We start from the raw sequence: 25,947 nt of genomic DNA, 5'->3' as shown, positions 1-25,947 counted from the left end.
TTGGTCTGCTGGAAGGCTTGCTGCTGAGCCTCTCCCCAGTACCAGACTGCATCATGACGAAGTAGGTCTCTCAGTGGTTTAGTTTGTCAGCGATAAGAGCAACAGTAGCGGGCACGGCACGCACAACCGAAGCAGCAGTGGGAGCAGCGGACACGCTTAACTGCGCAACAACGCCGGTCCAACGTGACGGATCAAAAAGCAGCGGTTCAAGCGGGAAGCAGCTACTTCAACCCGATTTCAACACAACTGCTGGAAAAGTTCGACTTTCACCAGCCGCACACGTGGAAGACGTGGTTCACGAGATGGCAACGCTACAGGATAATCACCGAGTTGCGTCTCCGCTCTCAAGAAACGCAAGTAAACACGTTTACGCCATGGGCCGCGAAGGGGAGGACGTTCTTTGTTCTTTGAAGCTGACTGAGGACGAAGGCAAGAACTACGAAAATGCCACCATGTACCGGTTGGGCAGGGAGTCAGTACTGTCCGGCGAGTTTGCGTTTATTGTTTTTTCCGGGCACCCCCCGTCTCCCAAGCGGTGGCGCCTTCTCTTGGCCACTCGCCTAACCCTCCGACACTTTGAATAATAAGCATCCATTCATTGACGTGCTGTAACACACTGGATAATTTCAAAAATATATTAACTTATTGGTGGTTCCCAGAACTGATGAAAAAAGTGGTTCTTTTGCTAAAGAGATTATATGGAAGTGATAGATTCCAATGTCTAATGCACTACAAGTAGCAATGCCAACGTGTCTAATTGTTTTTCTTCCGTATTCTATGTGCCTGCTTAAGTACCATTCACTTTACTTTGTATGAAGCAAGTTATGAAGGACAGTAGTTGCGCAGGCATGTAGAACACATAAAAAAAGCATTTCAATTTCGTGTCACTGGCGAAAGGCATTTAAATTTTGTGTCACTAGCGAAGAGCAATCGTGATGTTGCAGTCAAGAGGAAATTGCGTCATTTTCTGTTTGTTTTTAATAAGGCGTCACTTCCCGTACGTCGCAGGCCAGCATGACTAGCGGCAATGCCGCACACCTCACAAATGGCGCTGCACCCAATGAGCCGCCATATTCGCGCCTTATGAGCTTCCATGGAAGCTTTGGTACCATTTATACATAGAGCTTGGATTAGTGATGTGCGAATTATTTGCGTTGGTGGGATATAAGATAGACCGTGACGACAGCGGTTGTCCCTAGAAGAAATATAAGACTTCCGCCCCGTTACGTGCGGGGATTTCAACCCAGACTTTTTGTACAATGTCTTCTGGAGCGGCAACATAACAACCAAGGGGGGCTACTACCACGCGCAGACTGTCAACGTGCCAGGTATGCCGAAAATTCTCCCCCCTAGCATTCCTCTTTTTATAAGTAACTGGTTGATCGAAGTGCATATAACCAAATGCACCTTAATTCAACAATTCCAGAATCTGAAGAACTGTGCGATGTAGTGAGGTGAACGAAGAAAAGGCCGCTCTCAAGCGCAAAGTCAACAGAGTTCATCGAGATGCGCAAGAAGCCTGGAGTGGTGAAAATTAAAGGCAGCTTGCTCGGGTATCGGGTTCCAGTGCGCACCCTGCGGAGCTGCAGACGAACGGGCCCCTGTCCCGAAGCGATGAGCCGCGAGGCTCAGGCTTGTGAGGTGGAGTCTCAGGAGAGGTGGCCTTCTAAGAGCCCGAAAAAGAAGGCTTGCATGATCCCGTCAGTCCTACGCCGCTTTAAAGAGAGCATTGAGACTATGGACAGGCAAGCTCAAACAACTTCCTAAATACATCTTTACCCGCTGCCCTTTGACAGACATCCACAAGCTTGCGAGTGGCAACGCCCCCTTGCTACTCTCGCCACGTGACGCTGCAGCCTTAGGCCACAGTTCACACAGTGAGAATAAAAACACTGAAAATAGACGAGGGACAGACACAGTTCTTCCTGCGTGAGCTGCAGTCTATCCAACACACTCTGCTAGAAGTACCTAGCCTTAACCCTTTACTGCACCTTGTTGCATATTCGCAACATAGCGATAAACGACGATAAAAACATCTACAAAATGCATTCAGTGCTAGTTCCGCACGTTGTTGCATTTCTGCAACATACATCCGCGAGGCGAGCCGTCCAGTGCTGCCATCTGTACTCAGGCGGCGAAACTGCTCTCTAAAAAGCGTGACAGCCACCACGTGGACGCTCAACAAGTGACACAGGTAAGCCTTGACTACTGCATATCACGTTCTATACAGTGTAATGCAAAACAAAAAATTTGCGACTCAACTTAATGTCCTGCTGATTATGTAAATACTAAAAACCTTAAGATTATCGACGAAGTTTGTCTTTGGAAGCAAAAAATAGCTATGTTGCACAGATGCAACAACGTGCACGACGGTGTTTTTTCTTCGTAGAGCAGACACAATGGACCCCAAACGGTTTTACAGCCGTGGAATTCCTTCCGACAGTGAGGACAGCGAGCTCTCCGGCAGTGACGATGACTCTGATTGTAAGTTAATGTTTTTTTCTGGAAATCCAACTTTTTTTCACGTAGAGAATAAAATTAGAAGCAGTGTAGGCTTTATTGACAGAGATTTTCGGAAGAGACCATCCTTCGTCAGGTGTAACTACACACAATTGCAAAGTTGTAGGGTTGTTTTCACGCTTTCAAAGAGCACACTTAGAACCGCCAGGGAAGATAGTCCCCTATACAATGTAGAATTTCTCTCCAAATTATTTATTTTACTGCTCATTGTATGAGTTGTACGAGACGCTGTTATTTTTTGTACCCCAGATGTCCAACCCCCTGCAAAATGTAGTGCCAGTTCAAGCGAGGCGAGTACAAGCTCTGACGAAGAGGAAGCTCCCGCAAGCCAACCAGCTGATCAGTCATCAACTCAATCTAAGAGAAGAATTATCTGGAAGAATGCAAGCCTGATGCGGGATCCTGAAACAGTGAAGTTCACTGGACAAAATGAGCTTCCGCAGGAAGTTTCAGAGTTGGAAACACCTTTCCAATACTTCAAGTTCATCTTTCCAGGCGCTCTTATTTCGCTTATTGCAAATGAGAGCAATTTGTACTCAGTCCAGAAGGATGCCAGTAAGCCCCTCTGCACCAGTGCCGAGGAGATTGAAGTTTTTCTAGGCACCTGCATGTGGATGTCTATAATTCAGCTGAAGAACACTAGGTGGTACTGGAGTGAAGCTACCAGAGTAAGCCAAGTAGCTGACCACCTCACGGTGACACGCTTCGAACAGTTGAAGCACAACCTTCACTTTGTGGACAACAGCTCTCTCGGCCCAAGAGATGATCCTGATAGAGACCGGCTTGCAAAGATACGACCGCTCGTCGATGCTGTAAATGAACAGTTGTCGCTGATACCGCTTGAAGAGCACTTGTCTGTGGATGAACAGATTATACCTTTCAAAGGCGCAAGTGCACTGAAACAGTACTGTCCCCAGAAACCAAAAAAATGGGGGTACAAAGTATTTTTTCTCTCAGGAGTAAGTGGCTTCTCGTACAAGCTAGAACTGTACACGGGACAAGAAAACTCTGCCCCAAGACGTGCAGGAGAGCCTGACTGTGGAGCAAGCGGGAACATTGTTGTTCGATTGTGCAGGTTAATCCCAAGAGGAGTCCACCACAAAGTGTATTTCGATAACTACTTCAACTGTCCAACCCTTCAGGTGTACCTGGAAAAAGAAACCGTGCACTGCATTGGTACAGTTTGGATCAACCGAGTAACGGGTATCAGCATGCCATCTGACAAGGAAATGAAACAGAAAGGAAGGGGAAGCTTTGAAGAGAAGGTAGCGACCCTGGATGGCATTCAGCTGTCGTGTACAAGGTGGCAAGACAACAGAGCCGTCACCTTGCTGTCCACCTTTGTTGGGGCAGAGCCTGTCCTAACTGCGCCAAGGTGGAGCCAAAAAGAAAAGGAGAGGCGCGACATACCGTGTCCGTCGGTGATAGGCGCTTATAACAAGCACATGGGAGGAGTGGATCTCTTAGACTCTCTGATCTCCCTCTACCGCGCCCATCTCCGATCGAAGAAATGGTACTTTCGTATTTTTCTTCATATTCTCGACTTGACGGCTGTAAATGCCTGGCTGCTGTACAGGAGGAGTGCCGAGACTACTTCCGATCAACCAACACGAAAGCTCATGCCATTAGCAGAGTTCAAGGTGGACCTCGCCACGTCACTCTGCAAAGCAGGAAAAAATCAACTGAAGAAAAGGGGAAGGCCCAGCAATGAGTCCGTGGAGCAAGGCATCCAGCTGAAGAAGACAAGAGGTCCTTCAGCACCGTGTCCACCTCAAGATGTCAGGATTGATCAGGTATTATCACTGGCGAATTAATCTGTGTTACAAACCTCACTGTTCATACTTCTATGCTCAGGTTGGCCACTGGGTGCTTTGGAGTCAGAAGCGACAGCGTTGCAAGTTTCCTGGATGCAAGGGCATTTGTATGAGCTACTGCTCTAAGTGTGGCACTCACCTGTGCTCAACAAGCAAGAATAACTGCTTTCTTTTGTATCACACAAGCAAATGAGGCCACATCTCTCACTGATGTCTGTAAATACAAGTTTGGCTCTGGTTCACTAATTTTTAGCATTCGGCTATAAATATTTCGTTATTTCCATCTTGTTGCAAATATGCAACATACCTATCTTTTTTCGATATAAATTTTTCCGAAACTTCGAAATTTCTTTTAGTGATAGTATTGTGATAACTGTGGTATTCTACTTCTGCTGGAATAAAATTGTGAAAAAATAAAAAGTTGTGCAGTAAAGGGTTAAGCCACTCGTCGACGCTTGCCGTCTGTGTTTTCTCCAAGACTTCAACACGTACAGCTGTTATTGGCCTCTTCGCCCAGCTGCCCGCCACGGCCCAGTACGTGCTGAGCGCCCCAGGCTCCGCCTGGGTGCGAAACGGGTGCGACGACAATGATGTCGAGGCCAATCCAGGTCCGGTTCGCACCCCGTTGAGCATGTCTGGGGTCGCTGCCGACTGTGGCTACTCAGACTGCTTTCCTCAGAATTTCCAGCAGCGGTCGTATGCACAATTTAATGCGGAGGAAGCGTGGTGTGCCAACATAAAAATAGCTTTTTTGTTGTTGTTAGTGTACTGCAGTGATTTTACCAGTTTACATGTGGTTCTCAACAAATTCCGCTTTTTGTGTGAGTCCTTGCAACGAGACATTAGTTTTTATTTTTGCTAACATATCCATGTATGAATGTGTGCGTTCTACGCACTGATTATACTCATCAACTTAAAAAAGCTAATTTTGCACATAATTCATGCGCTGTACGATGTAGTTCTGCCATATACAGCTGCTACAAAACAGAAAAACACAGTTCTTTTGCATCAGCACCTTCATTACACTGCTCAACAATAGCTTGCCATATTTTCCAAGGTCGATCTGGTAAGTCCTAGCACCAATACCAGACAAGCCATTGGTAATTCAAAAGGAGCCTAACAATGCCTTTCGGTTTGCGAGTTCGTGTGCATGCCATTCAGAGTGAAAAGCACTCCGACGAACTTTCCGTGATCTGTGGACCAGGTGTAACAAGGACTTCCATTCCGTTATGCCTACATTCACCATATTCTCGTTGTACTGATGGCATCTTCATATTCTAGTAGCTCTTTTTAAGCTGAGTGTCGTCATGCACTCCACAAAAAGAAGAGGTGCAGCAGATTAGTAACCATCCGAATGTTTAGCTACTTACCTACAGACTTATTTTTAATGTTGAAGCAGATTACAGTCATGCTGAGATGCTGGGACAAGAAGTTAACTGGACAAGCTCTCCGAGCACTTACTCTCAACGCTCTTGATACAACTCAACTTCTGATGCCATGCTTCAACATGCATAAACCCTGTCCTAGAAAAAGAAATCTCTAAGGTGCCAATTTCCCGCACAGCTGGATCCGAACCGCAGCAGAACACCCTTTAGTCCAGGGTACCGTCCTAGGTCATACCGTTACTGCTGTGGCCGAGGATCAGTTGTAACCATGGTGCCACCTGCTCAGCGACCATGGTGAGGGATACAAGGATTCAGCGTCTGGCTGCTCCTCTTCAAGTGTCATCGTTTTGCACGCCATGTTACACTGATGACAAGTTTCCATATCAAAGTCATATAAAGACCTGATTGTCTCCTTAGTTAGGAATGCCAAGAGTGCAGAAACTTGTTCCAGCTGGGGAGAAAGAGAGGAAGCAGCCAGCACTTGGTTGTATGGGCTTCTGCCTTTTGGCTGCCTCAGGCACTCGGCTGTGTGGAAGTTGTGCCATTAAACACCTTGAACCTTGAACCTTACTGCATATGAACAATTTATTGATTACAGTGTGACTGCTGGAGATAATTTTTGCTCACTAAACAAGGGAAACTGCTGTTCTTGCAGCTCCTGCCATGGAGCTAATCAAAACCCTCATGATCTTGAAGGACTTCGCAACTTGTCTTGTTGAGGAATTATGGTATGGAACTTCTGCCGATCTCTTAAGACCCCAGCTCTCAACAGAACTTTCTTTGCTTTCCGATGGGGGAGTAGACAGGGGCGGGGAGCCACTGCCGCCCTTGTTGCCTTCATAAAACTAACACGCCTCTTTAGCAGGAGGCTCCAGCGGTTCTGACATAAATATATAATCTTCAATTTGATGAACACACACAAAGCATCACAAAATGCTGGCAGAGCAGTTTTCAACAGATGAAGCCATGTAGAAACTCAACTTATTGGGCAAACTTCACCTCAGCATTACTGGACATACTGAAGGATGCGCTCTGGCACATAATGCGCGTGCCCACACCTGCCTTCAGAGTGGTGCAACCAGTCCATGCCACATGCAAATCAGAAATTCAGAGCCCACATCTATTGTGCACATGCATGATGGAGTGGTGCATGTGAGCAGCTCACTAGCTATCTAGTAGTTTCAGTTATGGCACAGCTTGGGCTCGCCACGATGCGTGCTTTGTTTTGGAATGTGGCACTTTTTTCAATTTTTTTAACACTGACCAATCGAAGCTGTATGTTCTTGGTTGGGCTACTGTTATATTTATTTTGCTTCTTTTTTTTTTTGAGTTTGTGAATTTCAGTAGGTAAAGTTTTTTTTATATTATTAAGGTTTAATGGTACTTTATAGTAAATTAGCTTCATGTAGAGCTGTAATTACAATATTTAATCAATGGTGTCCCCAAACTTAGAGGTTACCTGCATTTGCTAACTTCTAAAGTTGTGAAATAAACTATGATATACGGTAGTCAGCATTGAAATACAATAGGTTGCTCAAACTAATTAAATATTAAGAACGTTCCTAACATATTGTATACCAATTGGACGAATGCCCCCCGATATCCCCCGAATGTCTCCGATGTCGGAGGCCCCAATCTAAAAATTGGGGGCCTCCGATATCGAAGACATCTGATCTGTGGGAGAAGGGTCGGAGAAGGACGTTCCAGAGAAATCCTGGACGCACTTGAGGTAGCGTCGTACATCTACGCGAATTACGGTTCAGAGCAGTTGTTGCTCGTGAGGCTGCTTTGTTGTTATCCGTTCGTGGTTGAGTCTCAGAGAGAGGACATTGAATAAGTTTTTAAGAACTCCCATGTTCTCTTTCAAATCTCTTCTCAAAAGGCAGTATGGCCTCATTCTCCGTGGAAAGGGGAATGCCGTCGAACTTAGAACAGTGGAGGGCCGAGATGCGGCCAGGCTTGACGATGACCCGTTTGCTACTGTCATGTGGGCTGTCCGGCACCGTCTGGTAGAGTCCACGCGTATTAGCACTCGGCGCTTTCCACTGACTCCCCTTTGCACCAACAATCTGACTGGCATCATAGACCTGCAAGGATCATGGGAAGATGATCTGTTTGCTAAGCGTGTCGAGGCACTTGAGGCAGAGCAGGACCCGCTCATCAGGGACCTGCTGGAGGCCAGAGCGGCTTGGGTTGCCGACCCGAGCCTCATTAACCCTATGGCCTTGTCCACCACTATAACTCGTGCCTTTGGCACTCACAGAGTGCGTCGTGTCTTTCCGGATCTACCAGACCCAGTCCTGGCCGATATCTCGGTTGACGACTTCTTTGCTGGCAAACGCGGGTCCGTGACGCTGCCAGACATTGGGGAGGCCAAGGAAGGTCTTCGCGCGACCTTGTCGGCAGTGGCCACGCAGCGGGGTCTGGCAGTGACGTGGAAGGGAGATCAACTTGAGGTGGTCGGGACCTTCGACTTGTTTAAATGTATCAACGGTCCCACCGTTGACATACCAGACTTCCCGGCCGAGTGGGTACAGCAGACTCGACGTCATAGCGAGACTGTCGGAGTCTCGCGGTCGAGAGGAGCCCTAAGCCGCCGCCGCGGGCCCCATTCGTTTGGGACCCGTTGCTCCGGCTGGTGCAGACGGCGGGGAAACATCAGGAGGGGGGCTGCCCGATCCTGCCCTTGTCGTTCAATGTCAGGGATCTTGTCGCCAAAGATCACAACTCGCTCTCTCCGGCGGAGAGCCTCAGATTCCGAGGAGGCGAAGACGGTGAGGCCGCCTGGCTGGCTCTCCCGAAGAGCAGAAGGAGAAGTTTTCAAAGGCGTTTCCGATGGGCTATTCCCGGACGGCTGAGGAGGTGGCCCTAGCTGCCATGGCCTGCCTTAAGCGGATCGGGGGCAATATCATACCCCCCGATCTCCTCGTGCCTGTCACTCCTGGCCCAGCGGGGTGCTTGGTCCCTTCGTATGTCGGTGTGGACCAAGAGGGTCGGCGGATAGTCGGCCGTACACCGGGATGGGGTTGGGGGCGATGGCGCAGCCGCGCCGGTGTCTAGGTGAACGAAGGAAGTCGCGCCCAAGGTAGCCATACGTGGTGCGCGTCGGGCTGTCCGGGGGGCCTTGCTGAGAGGGGGTTCGCGGCTAGGTCAACGAACGCGGTGGCCTTCGTTGACCTAGCCAGAGGGGAGACTAACCGTCACGTGCCCGGGGCGTCCCCGGCCGTAGCACCCGCCGTTCATATAAAGCTAACGCTGCCTGGTCGGAGTTCGGGTGTGAAAGCCGGTGGCGCTTCGGCCGCATTCGGAGCCCTCCTATGTCCTTATCCATGGATGCGACCTCACGCCTTCAAAACTGAAAACCGGACATGATCTCAAGTTTCAAGTTAAGAACTTCCATTCATCCTACCCCTAAGGCTAGTCTATATAGAGCTATGACTTTCATCGCTATGGGCAGGAGCCAGCTGAGTTTGTATTGCTTGGAAGGTGGAGGGGTGATGTGCTAGGGAGCTAAACCCCGTCCCTGTCTCCCATATTGTCTGCTATAATAGTTTAAAATGTCAGTCAGAGAGAAGCGGCAGGGCGAGGCAATTGCCCCCCTTGCCTTGCCCTCTTCTTCCGATGCCACTAATAGGGTATGCAAACTTGGGGATTCCCTGCCATAAATAAATGCAACCCCTTATGGCTGCCACTGCATACAAAGGAAAAAAAGAGAGATGTGGTTCATTTTTCTCTTAGATGTTCATATCAGAGGGGATACAAACAGTCGTGGGTAGTTGCGGCTGAGTGAGCCAGCAGTGAGTGCTGCCTAAGTGTTCGATTCGGACTCTCGTTTAATCGGCAAGAAAACAAGTACCAGACAACTATTGGAACGTATCCTGTGAATGGCTCCTGGGATTTTCGCAAATGGTCTCTTGTCTTACAAATGAATGCACTCCTATTAACTAAGGGCACTTAGCGAGCTATATATCCGAGGGTAAAGGCTAAAAACAATGGAAAAGTAACAGAAACCAACAACACTTCTACTTGTTCATTGTTTTTAGCGCTTTTTCCCTCGGAAATATGGATCACCAACTAGCCCAAGTGCATACCCTTCTACACTTAGTGAGTTGCTTCCTCCCTTCTCATACTGCTGAGTCTACATTTAAGCATTCATTCTTCACAGGAGGACCGACACGACAGATTGACCTATCCGGTGATGCGAATTGACAAAGAGGACTCAAAGGCCATAACTGCGGTGTTGGAGAACCACTTATTTGAGGTGACGGACGGATTGGGCACTTCATTGATTTGAAGTACGATATAAAGTCTGCCTTGGCTTTGGATCTCATCACAAAGTAAGAAACTTGTTCACCAGAGGGAATATGTGTGCCATTTTTGCCTTTTTTTCCCATGTCCTAACATTAAAGTGTTGGCTTATTGAGCTCTATTCTACTTTTTTTATCCTTTCTATGCTGACTTTTCATGAAAACCTATGGCCTCCGAACAGGCTCATGCTCCCTCTTTTATGTCCTTTTTCAGCTGCACTTCCACATTTCCAATGCAACCCTCCCCTTGTGAACATATACATAGCTGCTTTTAGATTTTAGGGCTACTGTTCATTGCAAAGTGCTTGAGTTGTCTCAAGTTGTATGTAGCAGCTCCCATAATAAGGACAGAAGTACTATTCCACATTACAGAGAAATCAAGGGAGGTATTGAAATTTGATACAACAGCTGCAAAAATAAAAGTACAGTGGTCGCACTTCAACAGGCTAAAAATGCCACTTGCCAGTAGAGTTTTTTTTGTTTCAGCAAACGTTTGACTAACAAGGAGCCAATTGTACACTTCCCTTCCCCTAATTCTGTTAGCAGGCATTTACGTTACTTTTTACTGGGTGATTTTACACTCAGCACATAACACTATACTTGAGCAGAGTTCGTGTGAACCCTTCCTGGAAAGTGTGCTTAACTGTTTAATACTGAGTTTAGGCAACACTTCCAAATGGGGTTGTACTTACTCTACAAAATTCTTTAGTGCGAGTAATTAAATCCCCACTTCAAGTGTTGCCTAACTCTGTATGAAAGAGTAAAGCAGTCTCCAGGAAGGGATCATATAAACTGCTAAGTTTGCTGTTATGTAATATTAATTCTTGCTATAGAGCACACTAAACTTTTTAATACGGAGTGCAGGCACCATTTCTAAGGTTACAATAACTCTTCCTGGAGAGCGTGCTTAACTCTTTAGTACAGAGTTCAGGCAACACTTTTTCTTACATACGACAGACTGGTAGTCGCTTAAACAATTGTATTTAGGAGCAAAAAAGGGCAGTTAAAATAATGCACCAAACTCTGAAATTCAAAACCTGTAGACAGTCCTGACTCTTGCAAAACCATTTGTGTGACTATAGAAAAGTTAAGTGAGCACTCGTATGGGAGAGTAAAACATACACTAGTCGTGGAAAGGTAACGATTACCTATCCCTAGCAGGGATAGGCGGTATTTCAAATACAAGTAATTGAAATATGTATTTCAAATACTTTGTGTATTTTGAATTTCTATTTAATTACAAATTGGGTAATGCATTTGACGTGTGTATTTAAATACTAAAAGGTGGGTATTTCAAATACAATTGTAATTAAATACAATTTTGTGGGCGAAAATACATCCCTCAAATTTATTGGCACTGTCCAGAGCAGAAAGAAAACTACGTTCTGCACCGAATGCAGTGTCTCTTAATCAAGCACAAGCGTTTAGTGACTTTGTGATTACGGTGCTAGTCCAGGGCAAGAATAGTGATGAAATCGACGTTCACAGGCAGACTGGCTAAATAAGCGCCTGTGACAACTTGTGATGCTTTCCAGCCTGATTTCCATCCATAATTTTGCCTGGAACATTCTAAATGCGTGTGTCGTCCAGATTTTCGTTAACTGGTGCGAGTTGCAACAATAAAAAATTCTTTAGCTAGTGCTCCGTGTCTTGGTCGTCTCAGTTCTTTGTTGGTCAATACCAACATGTAATCGACAAAAAAAGCTGCTTGAGGCTCTGTACTTTTTCACCTATTACGTCCAAGCTGATTACATTTTTTGTGATTATATTTCTATTACGTTACTAGAGCCTCGCAAACTTACTCCAGAGTGTGCGTAGAGATACGTAGAAACCCGTTGCAGGTGCCCTGAAGTCGCTCTCGCAAATTTTGAGGAATGCATTTAGAAAAGTATTTGGAAGAGAACAAATACATTTGGTTGTATTTGTATGTTGTATTTAAATGCTTTTTGTAGCGTGAGCTACACTGGCCGAAATTGAGCAGTTTCGCGTGGCTGGCATAATGAGCCATGCTCCGTGCTGCGCAAGTGCGAGGAGCAGTGACGTCGCACGGCGCACAGCTGGCGGGGCGGAGGCCAAGTCGCCGCGGGCTCCGCCGCCACCGCGCTCGCCTCGCCAGTCTTCGCATTCCAGAGGAGTGACGTCACAGCCACGGCAGACGCACTGGCGGCGCCGCGTGCCCAGCTATGTGCCTCCGTTGCGCAGTAGCCAAGTCTGACGCTGCACCGGAGCTGCTTGATAGCACCTCTCATTTTATGCGCCTAAGCTCACGCTACGTATATCCTGGCATAGCCGAGCTAAGCCACCGCAATTTTTTTAAATGTAATTAGACTCGTAATTAAATACATTTTTGACGAAGTATTTTTGTATTTGTATTTTGATACATATTTGCATGTATTTTTTATATCCCTGGTCCCTAGAGAGAGTATAGCTTGCGATAACCCGGATTCTCTCCAAAAAGAGTACAGTCAACACCCGTCCATTCCTTTTTTAATTATTTTTTTAAGAGTGTAGAGTTAACATAATAATCCGAAACGAAAGGTCCCCTGCGTTTGGCCGCTTCGAAATGGCGGAACATAGAAGCGGAGATCGGCGGTCCCAGTTCGCGATTTCGATGAGCCCTATCGCTGCCGAGGCCTTTATATGCACCAAGATGCAGCCAAACATCACCAGTAAAGTCTTTACCTTGTTATTTTCTGTCTTTGCAGAAGAACACAGGAGTCGCGCAGTGATAAATTTAAATAAACCTGACAAGTGCTCGAGCAACTTCAACTTGTCGCGGCAAAACGAACACGCCTAACTTTTTGTTTGCTTTATTTCTCTGCCTTTTTTCGCTCTTTCTCTCGGGACTGGAGATGTTAGCGCCCAGGACTTGCCGTGTTCTACTCCTGTCTTTACCCGCCTGGTTGAGGTTGTGCCGGCGTGTCCGTTGGGAGCCATTCATAATGTCGGCAAACCGATTGCTCGAGCGTTGCCTTGTCCTGGTTCCTAATGATTTCCGGAATTCTAGAAAAACCAATATTGCTGGCCGTGGCTCCGTTGACACCAAGTTTTACGGCTAAAACAATCACAGAGCAACTGACTGTCTTCAACCTCGAGTGGGTGCACAAAGTACCATGCAGACAAGGCCCCAAAGGACACAAAACATAGGATAACAGCAATGAATGCCTCCAACATGGATTCCAGTGGGTTTTGATCAGATCCACGAAGAGGTAGCAGCATTGAACCATGGTATTGTGCAACAACCCTATACTGGTAACAAGTTACTGCTCCGTTCTAATTTACAACCAACTGTCTTTGACACTTTCAATCCAATCCGAGATCCAATCCGCTGTCACTCCGTGCGTGTCGCCAGCATTGCTCGCCTTGGTTGCTCTGGTTTCTCACTTTCGCTTGTTCCTTCGATAGCTTCTTGCCAACCAGTCGTTCCACTACCACCTAGAGGTTGAGAGAACTAATTCGTAGTGTTCACAATGATCTACGGGTACATAAAGTACATGAAAGGCGGGAAACGGGCCATTTTGCCATTTTCTCTCATCCTAAGGTTCGCGCCGAAGTCGACCGAGGACCTCACTCCTACTTTTGTGAAAGCATACTAGTAAAAGCCAAGTGAAGAAAAGGAAGGCTAATAAGATGCCAATGTGATCCAACCTGGCAGTAAGTATAGGGTGACTGAAATAACCAGGCTCGATCTAAAATGGGCCATAAAAATTGGCGCCTGCACATAGCAATCTGAACTTTGTGTCAAAGGTATATTTCACAGGTTGGTTTTTGTAAAATTACAAAGCGTAGCTCCCTTTCTGCAAAACATAGGGCTAAAAAACTTGCAAGGGTCAACAACGGATGGCGACGTAAACGACCAAGTCGAGCGGCGAGGCGCGTTTGGCGTCCGGTTTTCCGCAGCTCGCCAAGGCCTGGCTTCAAGACGCGCCCGCCGCAGCTCGCAAGACTCCCTGACGACTACAAGATCATCATCCGTGCACGTGGTGGCCTCAACCTAAGCTCGATGAGCACAGGCAAGCTGCAAGACTTCGTCTTTAACACTGCCCAGACCAATTACAACGTGGCACGCGATGATAAAATTCGAATCAATGCCATTCAAAACTATACTACTCAGCACCCCCTCTGAAGGGCGAAGAGAACTATTTTCTGGCCACATATATGGCAAATCCTGCGAAGATCTCACGCGGAATCATCTTTAATGTGCCAGATTACGGTCCACCGGAGAACATCAGCCAATACCTAATCGACTGCAATCACGACCCGGCTATTCTCCTTGCCCGTCGGATGTCTCTCATCACTGCCCCTCTCTACGGCAAAAGGTCCAAACCCTACGGCAAAAGGTCCAAACTCTACGGCAAAAGGTCCAAACCCTCACACAATAAATCACTGCCGTTTAGAAGGAAAATGCAGACTTACGACCCCTCCTTAAACAGAAAGGTTACCCCTCCAGCGCCAACTCCTACTCCTCCCCCACAACCCGTTGCAGTTGCCATATCCTCACCTGACAGCACCGCCCAGTCTGTCAAGCGTAGAGTAATCAATACTATGGCCTCAAAACCGTAGACAAATTACACCGACTCAGCGTCAATGACCGAAATGTCTCGCATTTTCAGTGGCAGACTGCAAACCTTAGAGCAAAACGTTACAGCCGTTGTACGGCGATAGAAAACGCTGTCTCAAAGTACTCCTCCAGATTGGCCCAACTCACCAGTCAAATAAACCAACTCACCAACATCTCATCCCAGTTGGGGTCCTAAACTCCTCCACCACCCCCACCATCCATACCCTACCTCTAACAGTGCATCCCTCAATATGGCTTTACCTCTCCCACGCCCGCCACGCCTCAGTAGGCACCAAACCACTATCTGGCAATGGAATTACCACAGCTTCCGACTGAAGCGTGGCTATCTTTAACACTGCCTCCAGTCTTTCCAAACTCCCCCCGATATCATAGTGATTCAGAAAACCCGCCGCGCGGTCAAACTAGCCGTCTATAGAGCCTTCCAAACTCCTGACAACGAGGAACCCAATACCGCCATCCTCACTCGTAGACATCTAACCGCTTCGTACAAAAATCTTGGCGGAGTCGACGTGGAGCACGACATCATAGAGACCCTTCCCCAAAGGAAAGGCGACCCATGTCTCTATATACTAAACATATTTAGCCTCCCGTCGGCTTGCAAACACCGCTTTGGCGTCCTCTTCTCCCGTGCCTTGAGGGAGGAGGGTCCTCGGTAGCAGAACCATCAAACGGCGCTTGAATGCAACATAGAAGTACATTCGGACAGCATTGTAGACTTTGTCCAAACGGTGAGCTAAAAATACATATTTTTCGTGTATGGCTCGTCTAATTACTATTATTAGTATTACTATTATTATTATTACATTTATTATTATTTGACCGGGGCATTCGAGACCAACAAGCTGTGCGTTGTTTCGCCGTCAACGAGTCTGAGAGCGCTGTTTGTTACGAAGCTGGCGCCGGATATTATCTGCAAGGACGACTCTTCGCGCCTGTCCTCCGTTGGAATCGACAAAGTGGAGTGCCGTCACCTAAAGACCCGTTTCGACACTTACGGCTCCTTTCATGTGGCCGCGGCTGCGGAGGATTTTGAGAAACTTGCTGATCCAGCTGTGTGGCCTAAATCCAGCCTTTTTAAACCTTTCAGAGGAACCCTTCAGAGAGACATGCTCCACGCTTCAGAGGGACATCCCACAACCGCAGACAAGTGATGCCTGGCATAGATTTATTATATCAAAACGTCCGCGGCTTACGCACAAAAGCCGATTGCTTTTTTTTGTAACGTTACAGTGTCTAATTATGCAATCTTCTGTCTAACGGAAATTTGGTTGCGTCCTAACATCGGGTCCTCCGATTACTTTCCGCCTGGTTTTGTTGTGTACCGGCACGACCGTGACTTGTTTCAAGGAGCTGGAGCGGGAGGCGGTGTGTTGGTCGCGGTCGACAGCTCAAGGAGGCGTCAAGATTTAGAAAACTTTCCTGAGAGCTTGTTCGTCGAAATTGAGTATGCAAAGAGAGAACGTGTTCTTATTGGTCTGTTCTATCTCCCCCCAGAAAAGCCACCTGGTGATTTTCAGCGTTGTCTGGTTGGGTTAGAAAAACTCAACGAGCTACAGGCGTGCAACGTTTTGACTGATAACTTTTATTGAAAGGAGAAATGCAACCATCTTTTAGACTTCTCTTCTTTTTTGGATCTGAAGCGGCTCAACAATGTTCTTAATAAGCAAGGCAATGCTTTAGATTTATGTTTTTCAAATACGAACGGTGTACGTGTGACTTGGAGTGAAATGCCAATGGTGCCTGAGGATATGTACCACCCCGCGCTTGATGTAGTGATCTCTATTTTTAATTACCCAACTCGCAGTAACTCTGATGCCTCTCCGCCGCAAGCATTGTATAACTTTTCGGCAGGAGACCACGTCGGAATGTTGCCCCTCAGCTTGAGAGGTGGTGGTACATTCCGACTTGAGGAACACAAAAGGGATGTGGTGAAGGCCACGCATGCCACGAGAAGCAAGTCTGAGCTTGTTGACCACAGCTGGACGACTGCGCATACGTTTGACTTGGACAATGCTGCTCGTGAGCAGAGGTGAGGCCCGAGGAAGTTCGTGGAATCGTGGTTTATCCGCCGAGACCCCGAGGCGTGCAAGACGAACCGGGGCCCCCCACCGGACGTTTACGGGGACTTGTAGATTAGAGTCTACTGGTTTTGACTCTCCCAACCACCGGGCCAGTTCACACTGATGATGCCACCCGGATAGGTGGCGAAACGTCTGTGTTGTTGTTAATTTTTTGTTGTTGTGTTAAGCCACTGTAAACTTATTCCGTTATGACTACCCTGGCTTTTGGAGCATATTTGCATTCAGGAGTCGCTTCAGCAAAGTTGCGTCTGTCGCCCCACAGTGCTTTTTTAGCTTTGATGCACACGTTGTTTATATGGGTATTCCATCTTAAGTCAAGATTAAATACTACATCTAGGTACTTAAATTCTTTAACTCTTAAAGCTCAGAACCATTCATGTCATAATTATAGGCCAGCAGATTTTTTGTTTTAGTTATAGACATAAATAATGATTTTTGATATGGTGTGGAAACCCCACGATTCGTCATTTGTCGCACCAATGCCTATTTTCTTTTTTTTTCTTTTTTTGTAAATTACGGTTTAATTTGATCTGATCATCTTTTGTTTTCATTTTATTATGAACCACACAATTGTCTTCAAAAAGTTTGATTTGAACTGAAACGTCATTGGGTAGATCGTTTATAAATATCGAAAATAAAAAGAGACCCAGAACACTTCCCTGAAGTTTCCAGACCAGATCAAAAACCGCACAAGGTTTACTCCCCCTGACCTTGATATAGACCTTTCCAGCGGCAGTCTCGAACGAAGCGATTTCCAGCGCGCATCCCTGGTTTTGAGACTGTACGTCAGTGTTGCCCGACTGCGCTGAGCTGTGGGTTTTCTCGTCAGTAGGCTGTGGCAGCCTGCGTAGGAGCAATTTTGAATGCTGGTGGCGGCAAAATCGCCTCACTTTATTTTTTCTTTTGTGTTCTGTGGCGATTATAACGGCACTATACACTCAGCCGTGTCAACCTTAACTGCCTAATATATTTGACCACACCAGAGGATAGCCGAACTGCATGGGTATTGCCCCCTCACTATATGAAATTCAACGAGTCTCATAAATCGAACAACATATATTGTACGCGTACCCCACGGTGCCGCGTTATCCGGACATGATTTGAGAAAGGTCTCAAATAACACAGCATATCCAAAATACAGTGTCGACGACAGTCACTTCACGACGATCGCACGGAATCCGGCTTGTCTTGGGGTACGTTTTGAAGAGTGATGTTTTTTATACACAGCACTAGTGCGAATGAACGAACGTGTCTATTTAGTTCCCATTCCCCGGACCCTATCAGCTACTTCTCGCCAAGACCGGGAACATATCCGGGAAGGCTTTTCGGAGATTATCTCAACGGAAATAATCCTCGAAGAACGTCGAACGGCCTGCGTCGCGGGCTGCTTGACGTTCGCTTTCTTCGCCCGTTCTCTTCGCTCGTTTCTTGCGAAGGTCCAGAAGGCTATAAGTCCTGGTATTCCCAAGTTCTCACAGTGGAAGATTACAAAAACACGCAAGCATCCTGAACAGGCAAATAGAGTAAACACTTAGAAGGAAAGCCGGCAAACTCCGAACACACGATGCAGGTGGGGAGTCGCGCTGATCGGGTTTCCACAGCTCAGGCGGGTGGCAGAAATTTTTGGCTAATAGGGGTCACTCGAGTCGCAAAATGGCGGCGGCCAGCGAGCTGTTTCTGCAAAGGTCTATACTGTCTCCGTGATAAAAGATAAGAGGAAAACCATATAATAACTTTAAAAAAGAAAGATATGTACTTGTCTGTGTTTCTGACCTCTTTGGGTTTATTCTTTTTGTGTTTGTAAGTCTCTATAAACAAGCTCCCTAAATTTTAATTCAAGTTGTGTGAGCTTCATGTCCTGACTCAGTACGTCCGCCCGTCACCCTGTGTTCAATCCCCGCAACTTCTTTCAAGCCGTCAGCTACATCTCAATAATTAACTTTCTGCGGCTCCGTCTACGCTCCCTGGGGCTTTGCTTGCGAAAAAACGTGGCCCACGCCTCCGTGGACTTTGTGCTGGGATTCCACTCCCATACTTGGTTGTCAAGCTACAGGATCATGCAGATTTCAAGAATAGAGATATCCCAGGAACTTCGACTCATGAGAATGACTCTCCCCGGCCACGACAGCACTCCTCGATACGTTTTACGCCACAGACCCTCGTTCCTCTTCCTCAGGAGTTCTGCAGTCGGGCTCTTGGAGGCCGCAGGGGTAAAATCCTGGGGAGGTACGCAAGTCTTGCCAGAAGGCTTCGGACTTCAACTGAAACCCCCTGTTGTACTTTTGGACAAACAGCTTTCCCCGGAGGGACTTCTGTCTCACGGGCCCAAGTTCGCCCTAGACCTTCCAGCATCGAGGGTAGACCAACTGATATCCGTTTACAAGGTAGCAGCAAGTAACCCTGAAAAGGATCGTCAGAACTTCGTAGGGACAGCTGTGCATTCCGTTTGTGCCCACCTGCCTCCTCCAGGCAAGTCATATGTATACTCAACAGTAGAGGAGCTCCGCAACGCCCAGCTAAAGCTGCTAGAGTAAGAAAAGATGGTAGTTTTTGTTGTTATGAACGAGGACATCTAAGAGGAAAAGGTGGAAGCTGCACTCGAAAAAAGAACTGCTTTACTCAAGGAAAGACCTTCAGGGTCTTTAAGGTCTGAGGCTAGGGAGATATGCTCTCAACTGAACCTCCCCGCTCTGAGAAAGAAATGCGTTAGCTTTGCCCGCACATCAGTTCATAAGAGTGCCTTTTTTTTCTGCAAAGACCCATGCAGAAAACGCCCCGCTCCGCGGCATTGTTTCGGAGAACGGGTGCTGGCAGAAGAATGGTCTCCAACGGCCAACTCTGCCAGCAACACCAGCGGTCGAACCAACGAGAGCCCCTGGGAGACAGACGGTCTCCAACACAACCATGGCAAATCGTCACCAATGACTTCTTCCATCTCCACAGTGTCACCTACCTACTTGTAGTGGACTACTTTAGCAAGTACATTGTGATAGAGCAAAAGGGGGACACCTCTGCTATCAAAGGATCGCAACCCTAAAAAAGGAGTTTGCTTGATTCGGCATTCTAGAAGGGGTCTGTGACAACGGCCTGCCATTCAACTCTGAAGCATTCAAAGGGTATCTCAAGTGCTTGGACATGACAAATAATCCAAGTTCTCCTGATTACCCACAGTCGAATGAACTTGCAGAGAGGTCAGTTCAAAGAATGAAAACAGCTTGACCAAGGCACCGAAGGAAGGCAACGACCTGTCTCTTGTTCTTATGGAGCTTAGGGACACACCGATGGATCAGCTCCTGTCCCCATTGGAACTGCTAATGGGCCGCAGGATCACAACCCTCAAGCCAGCTGCTCCGCGTTAACTTGAGCAGCACTACAACATCAGGGAGGTTCAAGCACGCCTTCAGTTCCATCAAAAGTGTCAACACCGACATGGTGACGCACACAGCAAACCACTACGTCCTCTGAGTCAAGGCGAGAGAGTCTATTTCCGTCGAAACCACAAATGGGAACCCGGAATTGTGGTCCAAGTCGGACAACAGCCACGATCATACCTAATCAGAGCTGAAGACGGGGGAGGGGAGGGGGGGGGGGGCATTACAGAAGAAATCGATTCCACATCTGACCATTCGCTTGAAACAACAACGCGATCCCTGAGGACTACTACCAACTCACGTTCAACGACCAACCTCACCAATGTCCTGCCCAGTAGTCCCGCATACCCGAAACCACTCGATCAAGCCATCAAGTTGTTCAGCCAGCAAGGTATCGCCGAGTCTGTGGACTCTGAACTCTTAAAATTCGCATAAACTTTCTTTTTGCAAAATAAAAGGGAAAAAAGGATCTGTTATGTATTTAGAAAAGTATGGTTGGTGGTGCCCACTTCGCAGTTTCTCACAAATCGGCGTTGATACCCACACGTGCGACTCAGCTAGCCTTACAAAACAGCTATGTTTTGTAAGGCTACCACAAAACAGCTATGTGCCTGGCGTCGTTCCCGTTCTCGTAATAAAGTTTGTCAACCAAAAACATTTCAGTATGAACAACGTTATCCACAAACACGGCACGTGTCAGTTCCTGGATCTCCTGGATGTTTACCTCCACTCAACCTCAGTGGAGTACGAGGGCAATGTTTATATAAAGAGAGCGGAGGTGTGCATCGGGTCATGCTTTGCAACAGTTCTGAGTAAGGTATGTATTTACTCGCACAATGAACGCACTCGCGTAATGAACGCACCCCCCAAGTCGGCTTCCAAAATTTCGACTTTTTTTTTCACTTGCATATTAAACCCACCCTCAACTGGGAAGTCAAAACTTTGACCCCCTCCCCTTTCCCCACACGCGCGAAATGAACGCACTTTTCTAACCTGGTGCAGCGAGGTCGCAAATGCATGGGTAGCGTGGCCGAACAAAACGCCTTGCAAAAGGCCTTAAAAATAAAAAAAGACCCATTGGAATCATTTATCGAAACTACAGTACGAAAACCAGTGTCTCCCACTTAGACTTGGTTCTTTCTAATTTAACTTCTCTTGAATCACGTCGGACAGTCGCTCGCCTTACTCTTTTTCATAACTTTTATTACAACATGCAATCATTTATGCTCACTCAGTGTAAGTCTGTCTCATACATTTCTTTGCGTCATGATAATTCCTTGAAAATTGCACCTATATTTGGTCGCACTAATAGATACAAATACTCTCCTCTTGCTCTGTCCATTAAAAATGGGAATTCTCTCCCAAACGACATAGTCACTGAATAGAATGATAAAAAATATTCCGCAAAACATTTTTGGCTTTGGTACTATGTTTTCAGCGCCATGTCTGCTTGTGTTTCCTATAAATTGTGCACTGAGTCCCCAGTTCTGTTGTGCCCGGTTTCTGTAAACTTTGTTCTGAATTCTGTATAGTTTGTTTTGCGTTTTTGTTTGTTGTTAATTTTTAACCTTAGTTAGTTCTTTTATTTCCATTATATCATTGCATTTGTTTGTATTTTTCTACCCCCCTCATGTAATACGTTTGAACGAACGTATTTGAGGCGAATAAAACTTGAAATTGAACTTGATTCGAGTCCATTGAGCTGCGAAGGCGAATACATCGGCCATCGGAAGATGCCTAAATGCTCGCTTTAGGGAACACTATTTAGATGTTACCAAGGCATCATCGGACTCGTTCCACCCAATAGTTCTGCATGCCCGTAGCTGCCACGATTGCACCCCAAACTTTGAAAACACCACTTAGCTAAGTTCACACATAGATAAATGTGGGCCCGAAACAATAGAAGCGTTTAAGGTCAGATATGCTGTGAGCAATGTCTCTGGGACATCTTTGGCTTTGTCGTCAAAAAAGCTGGAATTTCTAGCGTAAAAATTATCGTAAAAAGCTTGTTGTGATCAATTAATTTTGTCTTTTCCTTTCTTTTCTCCCCTTTTCAGGGGTTAATTTCCTGATTATAATGCAGTTAATGTAAAGGTACAAGCGAGCTGGACAAGAACCTAGCTGTGTTTGGAGATTTGTGTTTGTCCTTTGTCCCTCTTGTTCCCATTTTCCAGGATTATTTTCGTCATTAATTTCCTTTCTTTTTTTTTCTTCCTTTCCCCCTTTTTCACGAAATTTCCTTAAGTTTTTCCCTATAATTTTTTTGCTATCATTTTAATTTGGTATTTTTAAAGTTTGTGAGTAAATTGGTTTTATATTAAATTTTGAATATTTTCGTTTTCTTTCAATTCTTTGTCGTTCAAGGTCGTAGCGTAATGGGCATCTCATAAATGTTCGCTGCTCATTGAAAGAACTGTGTGTGTCTGTGTTTGTCCTTTACGTGTTTTATTCTTTCAGTGCATTCTGTCAGTTCCTCAAGGCTCTTCTCACATCATGTGGTGACATTTGCGTCCAGTGTTATATAGCCCTGTCACATGGAAGAGGTGGAGGAGACCAGCTTACTAAAGAGTATATCAGCATCACTGGTATTTCCTTTCTCGTTGGAAATGACTTCTGCCCCTTTTGTTTAATGGGAGTCCTTTGCATGTTCTTTGCTTACTTTTCAAACGGTTCAAAAGTGTGATATGGGGTAGGCAGTTATGCTACAATGGTGCATGCCCAGTATATCACGGTAGCTTAAACAAGAGACTTTGGAAGTGAACATCAGGAGAATCTCCTGTTTCATTCTTTCTAATCCAGGGTGCCAATTTCGAAACATATTGTACAATCTTTAAATAACTTTTAGCACAAGGAAGGAAAAAGGAGAGGAGGCATTATGTCAGTTCGCTATGCAATTCTAGAGATTTTACAACAGTACAGTACAGGACACCAAGCCGGTTGGAACCAGATCATTACATCTGTCAGTGTGGCTTCTAGGTACTTTAACTAGCTTATTAGTTCGCAAAAGAGCTCAATGAATTGTGGAGGCTAAGCCTCGTAAGACTTCTGCAGACTGACTGCACTGAGCAATAAAACGAAGAATTCAGCTGGATTGTGTAACGTAGAAAGATAAACCGGGAAAAGAGCATGGGCAAAACTGGGGAGCTAAACCACGCAAGGCATTTCGTGCTATGTCTCGTCTAAACTATTTTCTTTGTTGCTGCACTTTCTGTCATCTTTAGCAGGCAGTATGCACTGATTTCACTTACATATTGGGTGGATTCGACCATAAAGCTAGACGTTTGTATTAGAAAACCAAGCGTATGTTTTATCGGAGTAATGGCACATAGAATTTGCACTCTTTTTAAGAGGGATAATTTATCTAAGCCAATTGTTTCATACTAAATTGCCAAAGATTCTGCCCCAGTTTTCAAAAACAGACTGGCAAATGCTTTCATTTATTTAGTAAATTTGATCTGTTTATTTACAGGAAACACTGCCTCTATTGCTGTCATCAACAGCCAGCTGGCTGAAATCAAGCCACCACACAGCTCCACGAGACTCCCAAGGGCACTGAGCACACGCCTATTCTGGAAGGCTTCTGAATGGCGCCACTGGCTGCTGTACCACTCGCTTCCCTGCATGTACAGGGTCCTTCTGGACCAATACTGGCCGTACATAAAGAAGCTGGTGGAGGCCGTCCATGCACTTTTGAGGGACACCGTAACTCCAGCATCCATTGATGTTGCACGCGAGTTCTCCCCCTTCGGTTTCTTTGTGTCCTGCTTCGGGCCAGCTTTAATAATGTCATATTGTGCTTTCAGAGAAACTCCTCTGGACCTTTGTGGGCATGACAGGGAGGCTGTATGGAGCTCCAGCAATGACGTTCAGCCTGCACCAGTTACTCCACCTAGCGGAAGCAGTGCAGCAACTGGGGCCATTGTGGGGCCATTCTGCTTTTGAATTTGAAAGCGGTAACGGGCAGCTTGTGAAGCTGGTGAAAGGATCAAATGCTCTTCCGGAAAGGGTAGTGAAGTATCAGCAGTTGGGATCAAACTTTGGTGTCCTCGCTTCTAAGTGACAGCGTCAAAGTGATGTGCTGTGATATTCTGGGATACACTAAACACCAAAACTTCAAGTATGCAAACGAAGTGTGCCTGCTCGGTTCCTCTTCGAAGGCATCCTTGAGCAAAGAGGAACAGAGTTGTCTTTCCGCTGGATTTGGGGCCGCCTTTGATCAGGCTACAGAGTACAAGCACTTCGCATGGAAAGGGCAGATTTGTCACAGCCGAAACTATGCCAGGAGTAAAAAGACAGACTCCTAGGTCATTCAAATAAAGGATATGTGCGATTTCACCATTTTGAGAGTGTTGCCTTTGAAAGGTGAGGTAACACTTCTGTGCAGGGAAGTTGTCATCACTTGTGCAGGTGCTTTCCCGCAGCACATCAGGCTTTGTTTTCTTTCTCACGTGAACTTGCAGGCTGTTAAACCACAGCAGCTGAAGGCACCATGCCTTTTTCTCACTTTCAGGAAGCCCTCAGCATGCTATGTCTGTGATCTGTCAAACCTTCTTGAGCGCGATTGATGTAATGTAACCAGGTGTGCCGAAGTAAAGTGACTGTTCCCTAGGAGTTGAAATATCCAAAACTACATCCTGTGATAATTTGTCCCTGTTTTGCCTTTGTGTCAACAAGGGAAATCTATCGAGATTGTGCCTTTCACATCTTCAGACTTCTTGTTTTGCTCCTAAGGTGTTCCTTCAGGTAACTCTACATTCATAAGTGATTTTCTTTGTTTACAATTTGTTATACTTCGTGTGCTTGATTTGCTCTTCTGAGACTAGTCGGGCTAATTTGATTATCGACCTGTGGAAGATGGCTATTGTTTGAGTAAATCAATTCCATGTCTCAGCCTCCTAATGTGTCTTTCCCTAACCTTTCTGACAAAAATGTGTGAAGCTTCTAGGGGTAGCAGTAGGGTAGGCTTGTTTTTAACTGCAAGCAGGCAAATGAGAAAATCACTCTTTTGTTATTATAATGCAAGTTGAAAAGACTGAAATAGACTTAGACCTTTCGTTATTCTGTCTACATTGCATCATAATTGAATAGCTTCAAAAACCTTCTGTATTCGTGGACCACAAAATAGGCTTTTGTTAATAGCATTTCACATATGATTTGATTGATTTTGTTTTCATACTTCTGTGTTATTTTGACTAGTTAATTGTTTTAGTAACTATAGGTTATGTATGAGGGTTATAAGTTCTTGGCTCTCTTAATTACTGTACTGTCATTCGATGATTTGTCTCTTAACACCTACAAGTACTTGTGAAAATCTTAAACTGGCACACGTAAAACTGAACAGCAAGATAGTTACTGATGCTTGTTTAGTGAGCTTTCAAACACAAATATTAAATAGAGCGTGCACATTAGAATGTATAGCAATGTATTTCTGGGGTGGAGTTGCCCTTTGAGGTTATTACTTGAAGTAAGCATTTGTGCAAGTTGGTTTAAATTTATGTAGTGTCTAATGGCCTTTCGGTGTCTTGGGGGTTCTAGTAATATTTTTTTTCTGAGATCAATCATAGTATAGAAATAAATGTAGAGCGGATGCAGAGGATGCTAACTGCTGTTAACGAATTCCAATAAGGTAGAAATGTTTGGCGACTTCATTATAAAAAACAATTACTTTTTTTTTATTTCAATGCTTCTAAAAATGCCTTCTGCACTTGATGGGCCAGCTGCATTCTTCAAGTTGGCATGAATCTGCCTAGAACGTGCCTTTTTTAGCTCGTCTTAGCAAGACATAATAGCAGTAGGTGATGCCACTAAAAAACCTGTGTCGACATTTAGCTAAGACAGCTCTATATCAATTTCACTATCCACTAGCTGGACTGAGCATTTTCAATTC

The 25,947-nt window shown here is 45.9% G+C and overlaps 2 protein-coding genes and 1 long non-coding RNA gene across 3 annotated transcripts; all 3 read left to right on the top strand.

The window, feature by feature from the left end:
* The first annotated feature begins 979 nt into the window (after window positions 1-979).
* Window positions 980-3,720, top strand: LOC121834028 (piggyBac transposable element-derived protein 4-like). Its single transcript, XM_042287762.1, has 4 exons — window positions 980-2,194; window positions 2,390-2,484; window positions 2,770-3,454; window positions 3,663-3,720. Exons 2-4 carry the CDS (start codon window positions 2,400-2,402, stop codon window positions 3,718-3,720), a joined length of 828 nt encoding a protein of 275 aa, XP_042143696.1. The 5' UTR covers window positions 980-2,194; window positions 2,390-2,399.
* LOC115309685 (piggyBac transposable element-derived protein 3) lies at window positions 3,509-4,566 on the top strand. Its single transcript, XM_029967926.4, has 2 exons — window positions 3,509-4,313; window positions 4,375-4,566. The coding sequence occupies exons 1-2, from the start codon at window positions 3,732-3,734 to the stop codon at window positions 4,525-4,527; spliced, it is 735 nt and encodes a 244-aa protein (XP_029823786.2). The 5' UTR covers window positions 3,509-3,731; the 3' UTR covers window positions 4,528-4,566.
* Window positions 4,567-9,822: 5,256 nt separating this feature from the next.
* LOC121834026 lies at window positions 9,823-25,202 on the top strand. The gene is made up of 3 exons (XR_006077007.1): window positions 9,823-10,056; window positions 22,518-22,645; window positions 23,530-25,202. It is a non-coding gene; the product is annotated as an uncharacterized LOC121834026 (long non-coding RNA).
* The last annotated feature ends 745 nt before the right edge of the window (window positions 25,203-25,947 follow it).

This window comes from Ixodes scapularis, unplaced genomic scaffold, assembly GCF_016920785.2.
Source record: "Ixodes scapularis isolate PalLabHiFi unplaced genomic scaffold, ASM1692078v2 ptg000303l_1___fragment_1__unscaffolded, whole genome shotgun sequence".
Lineage (NCBI taxonomy): Eukaryota > Metazoa > Arthropoda > Arachnida > Ixodida > Ixodidae > Ixodes > Ixodes scapularis.
Note: the sequence above shows the minus strand (reverse complement) of the source record. Positions and strands in the feature narration are given on the sequence as shown.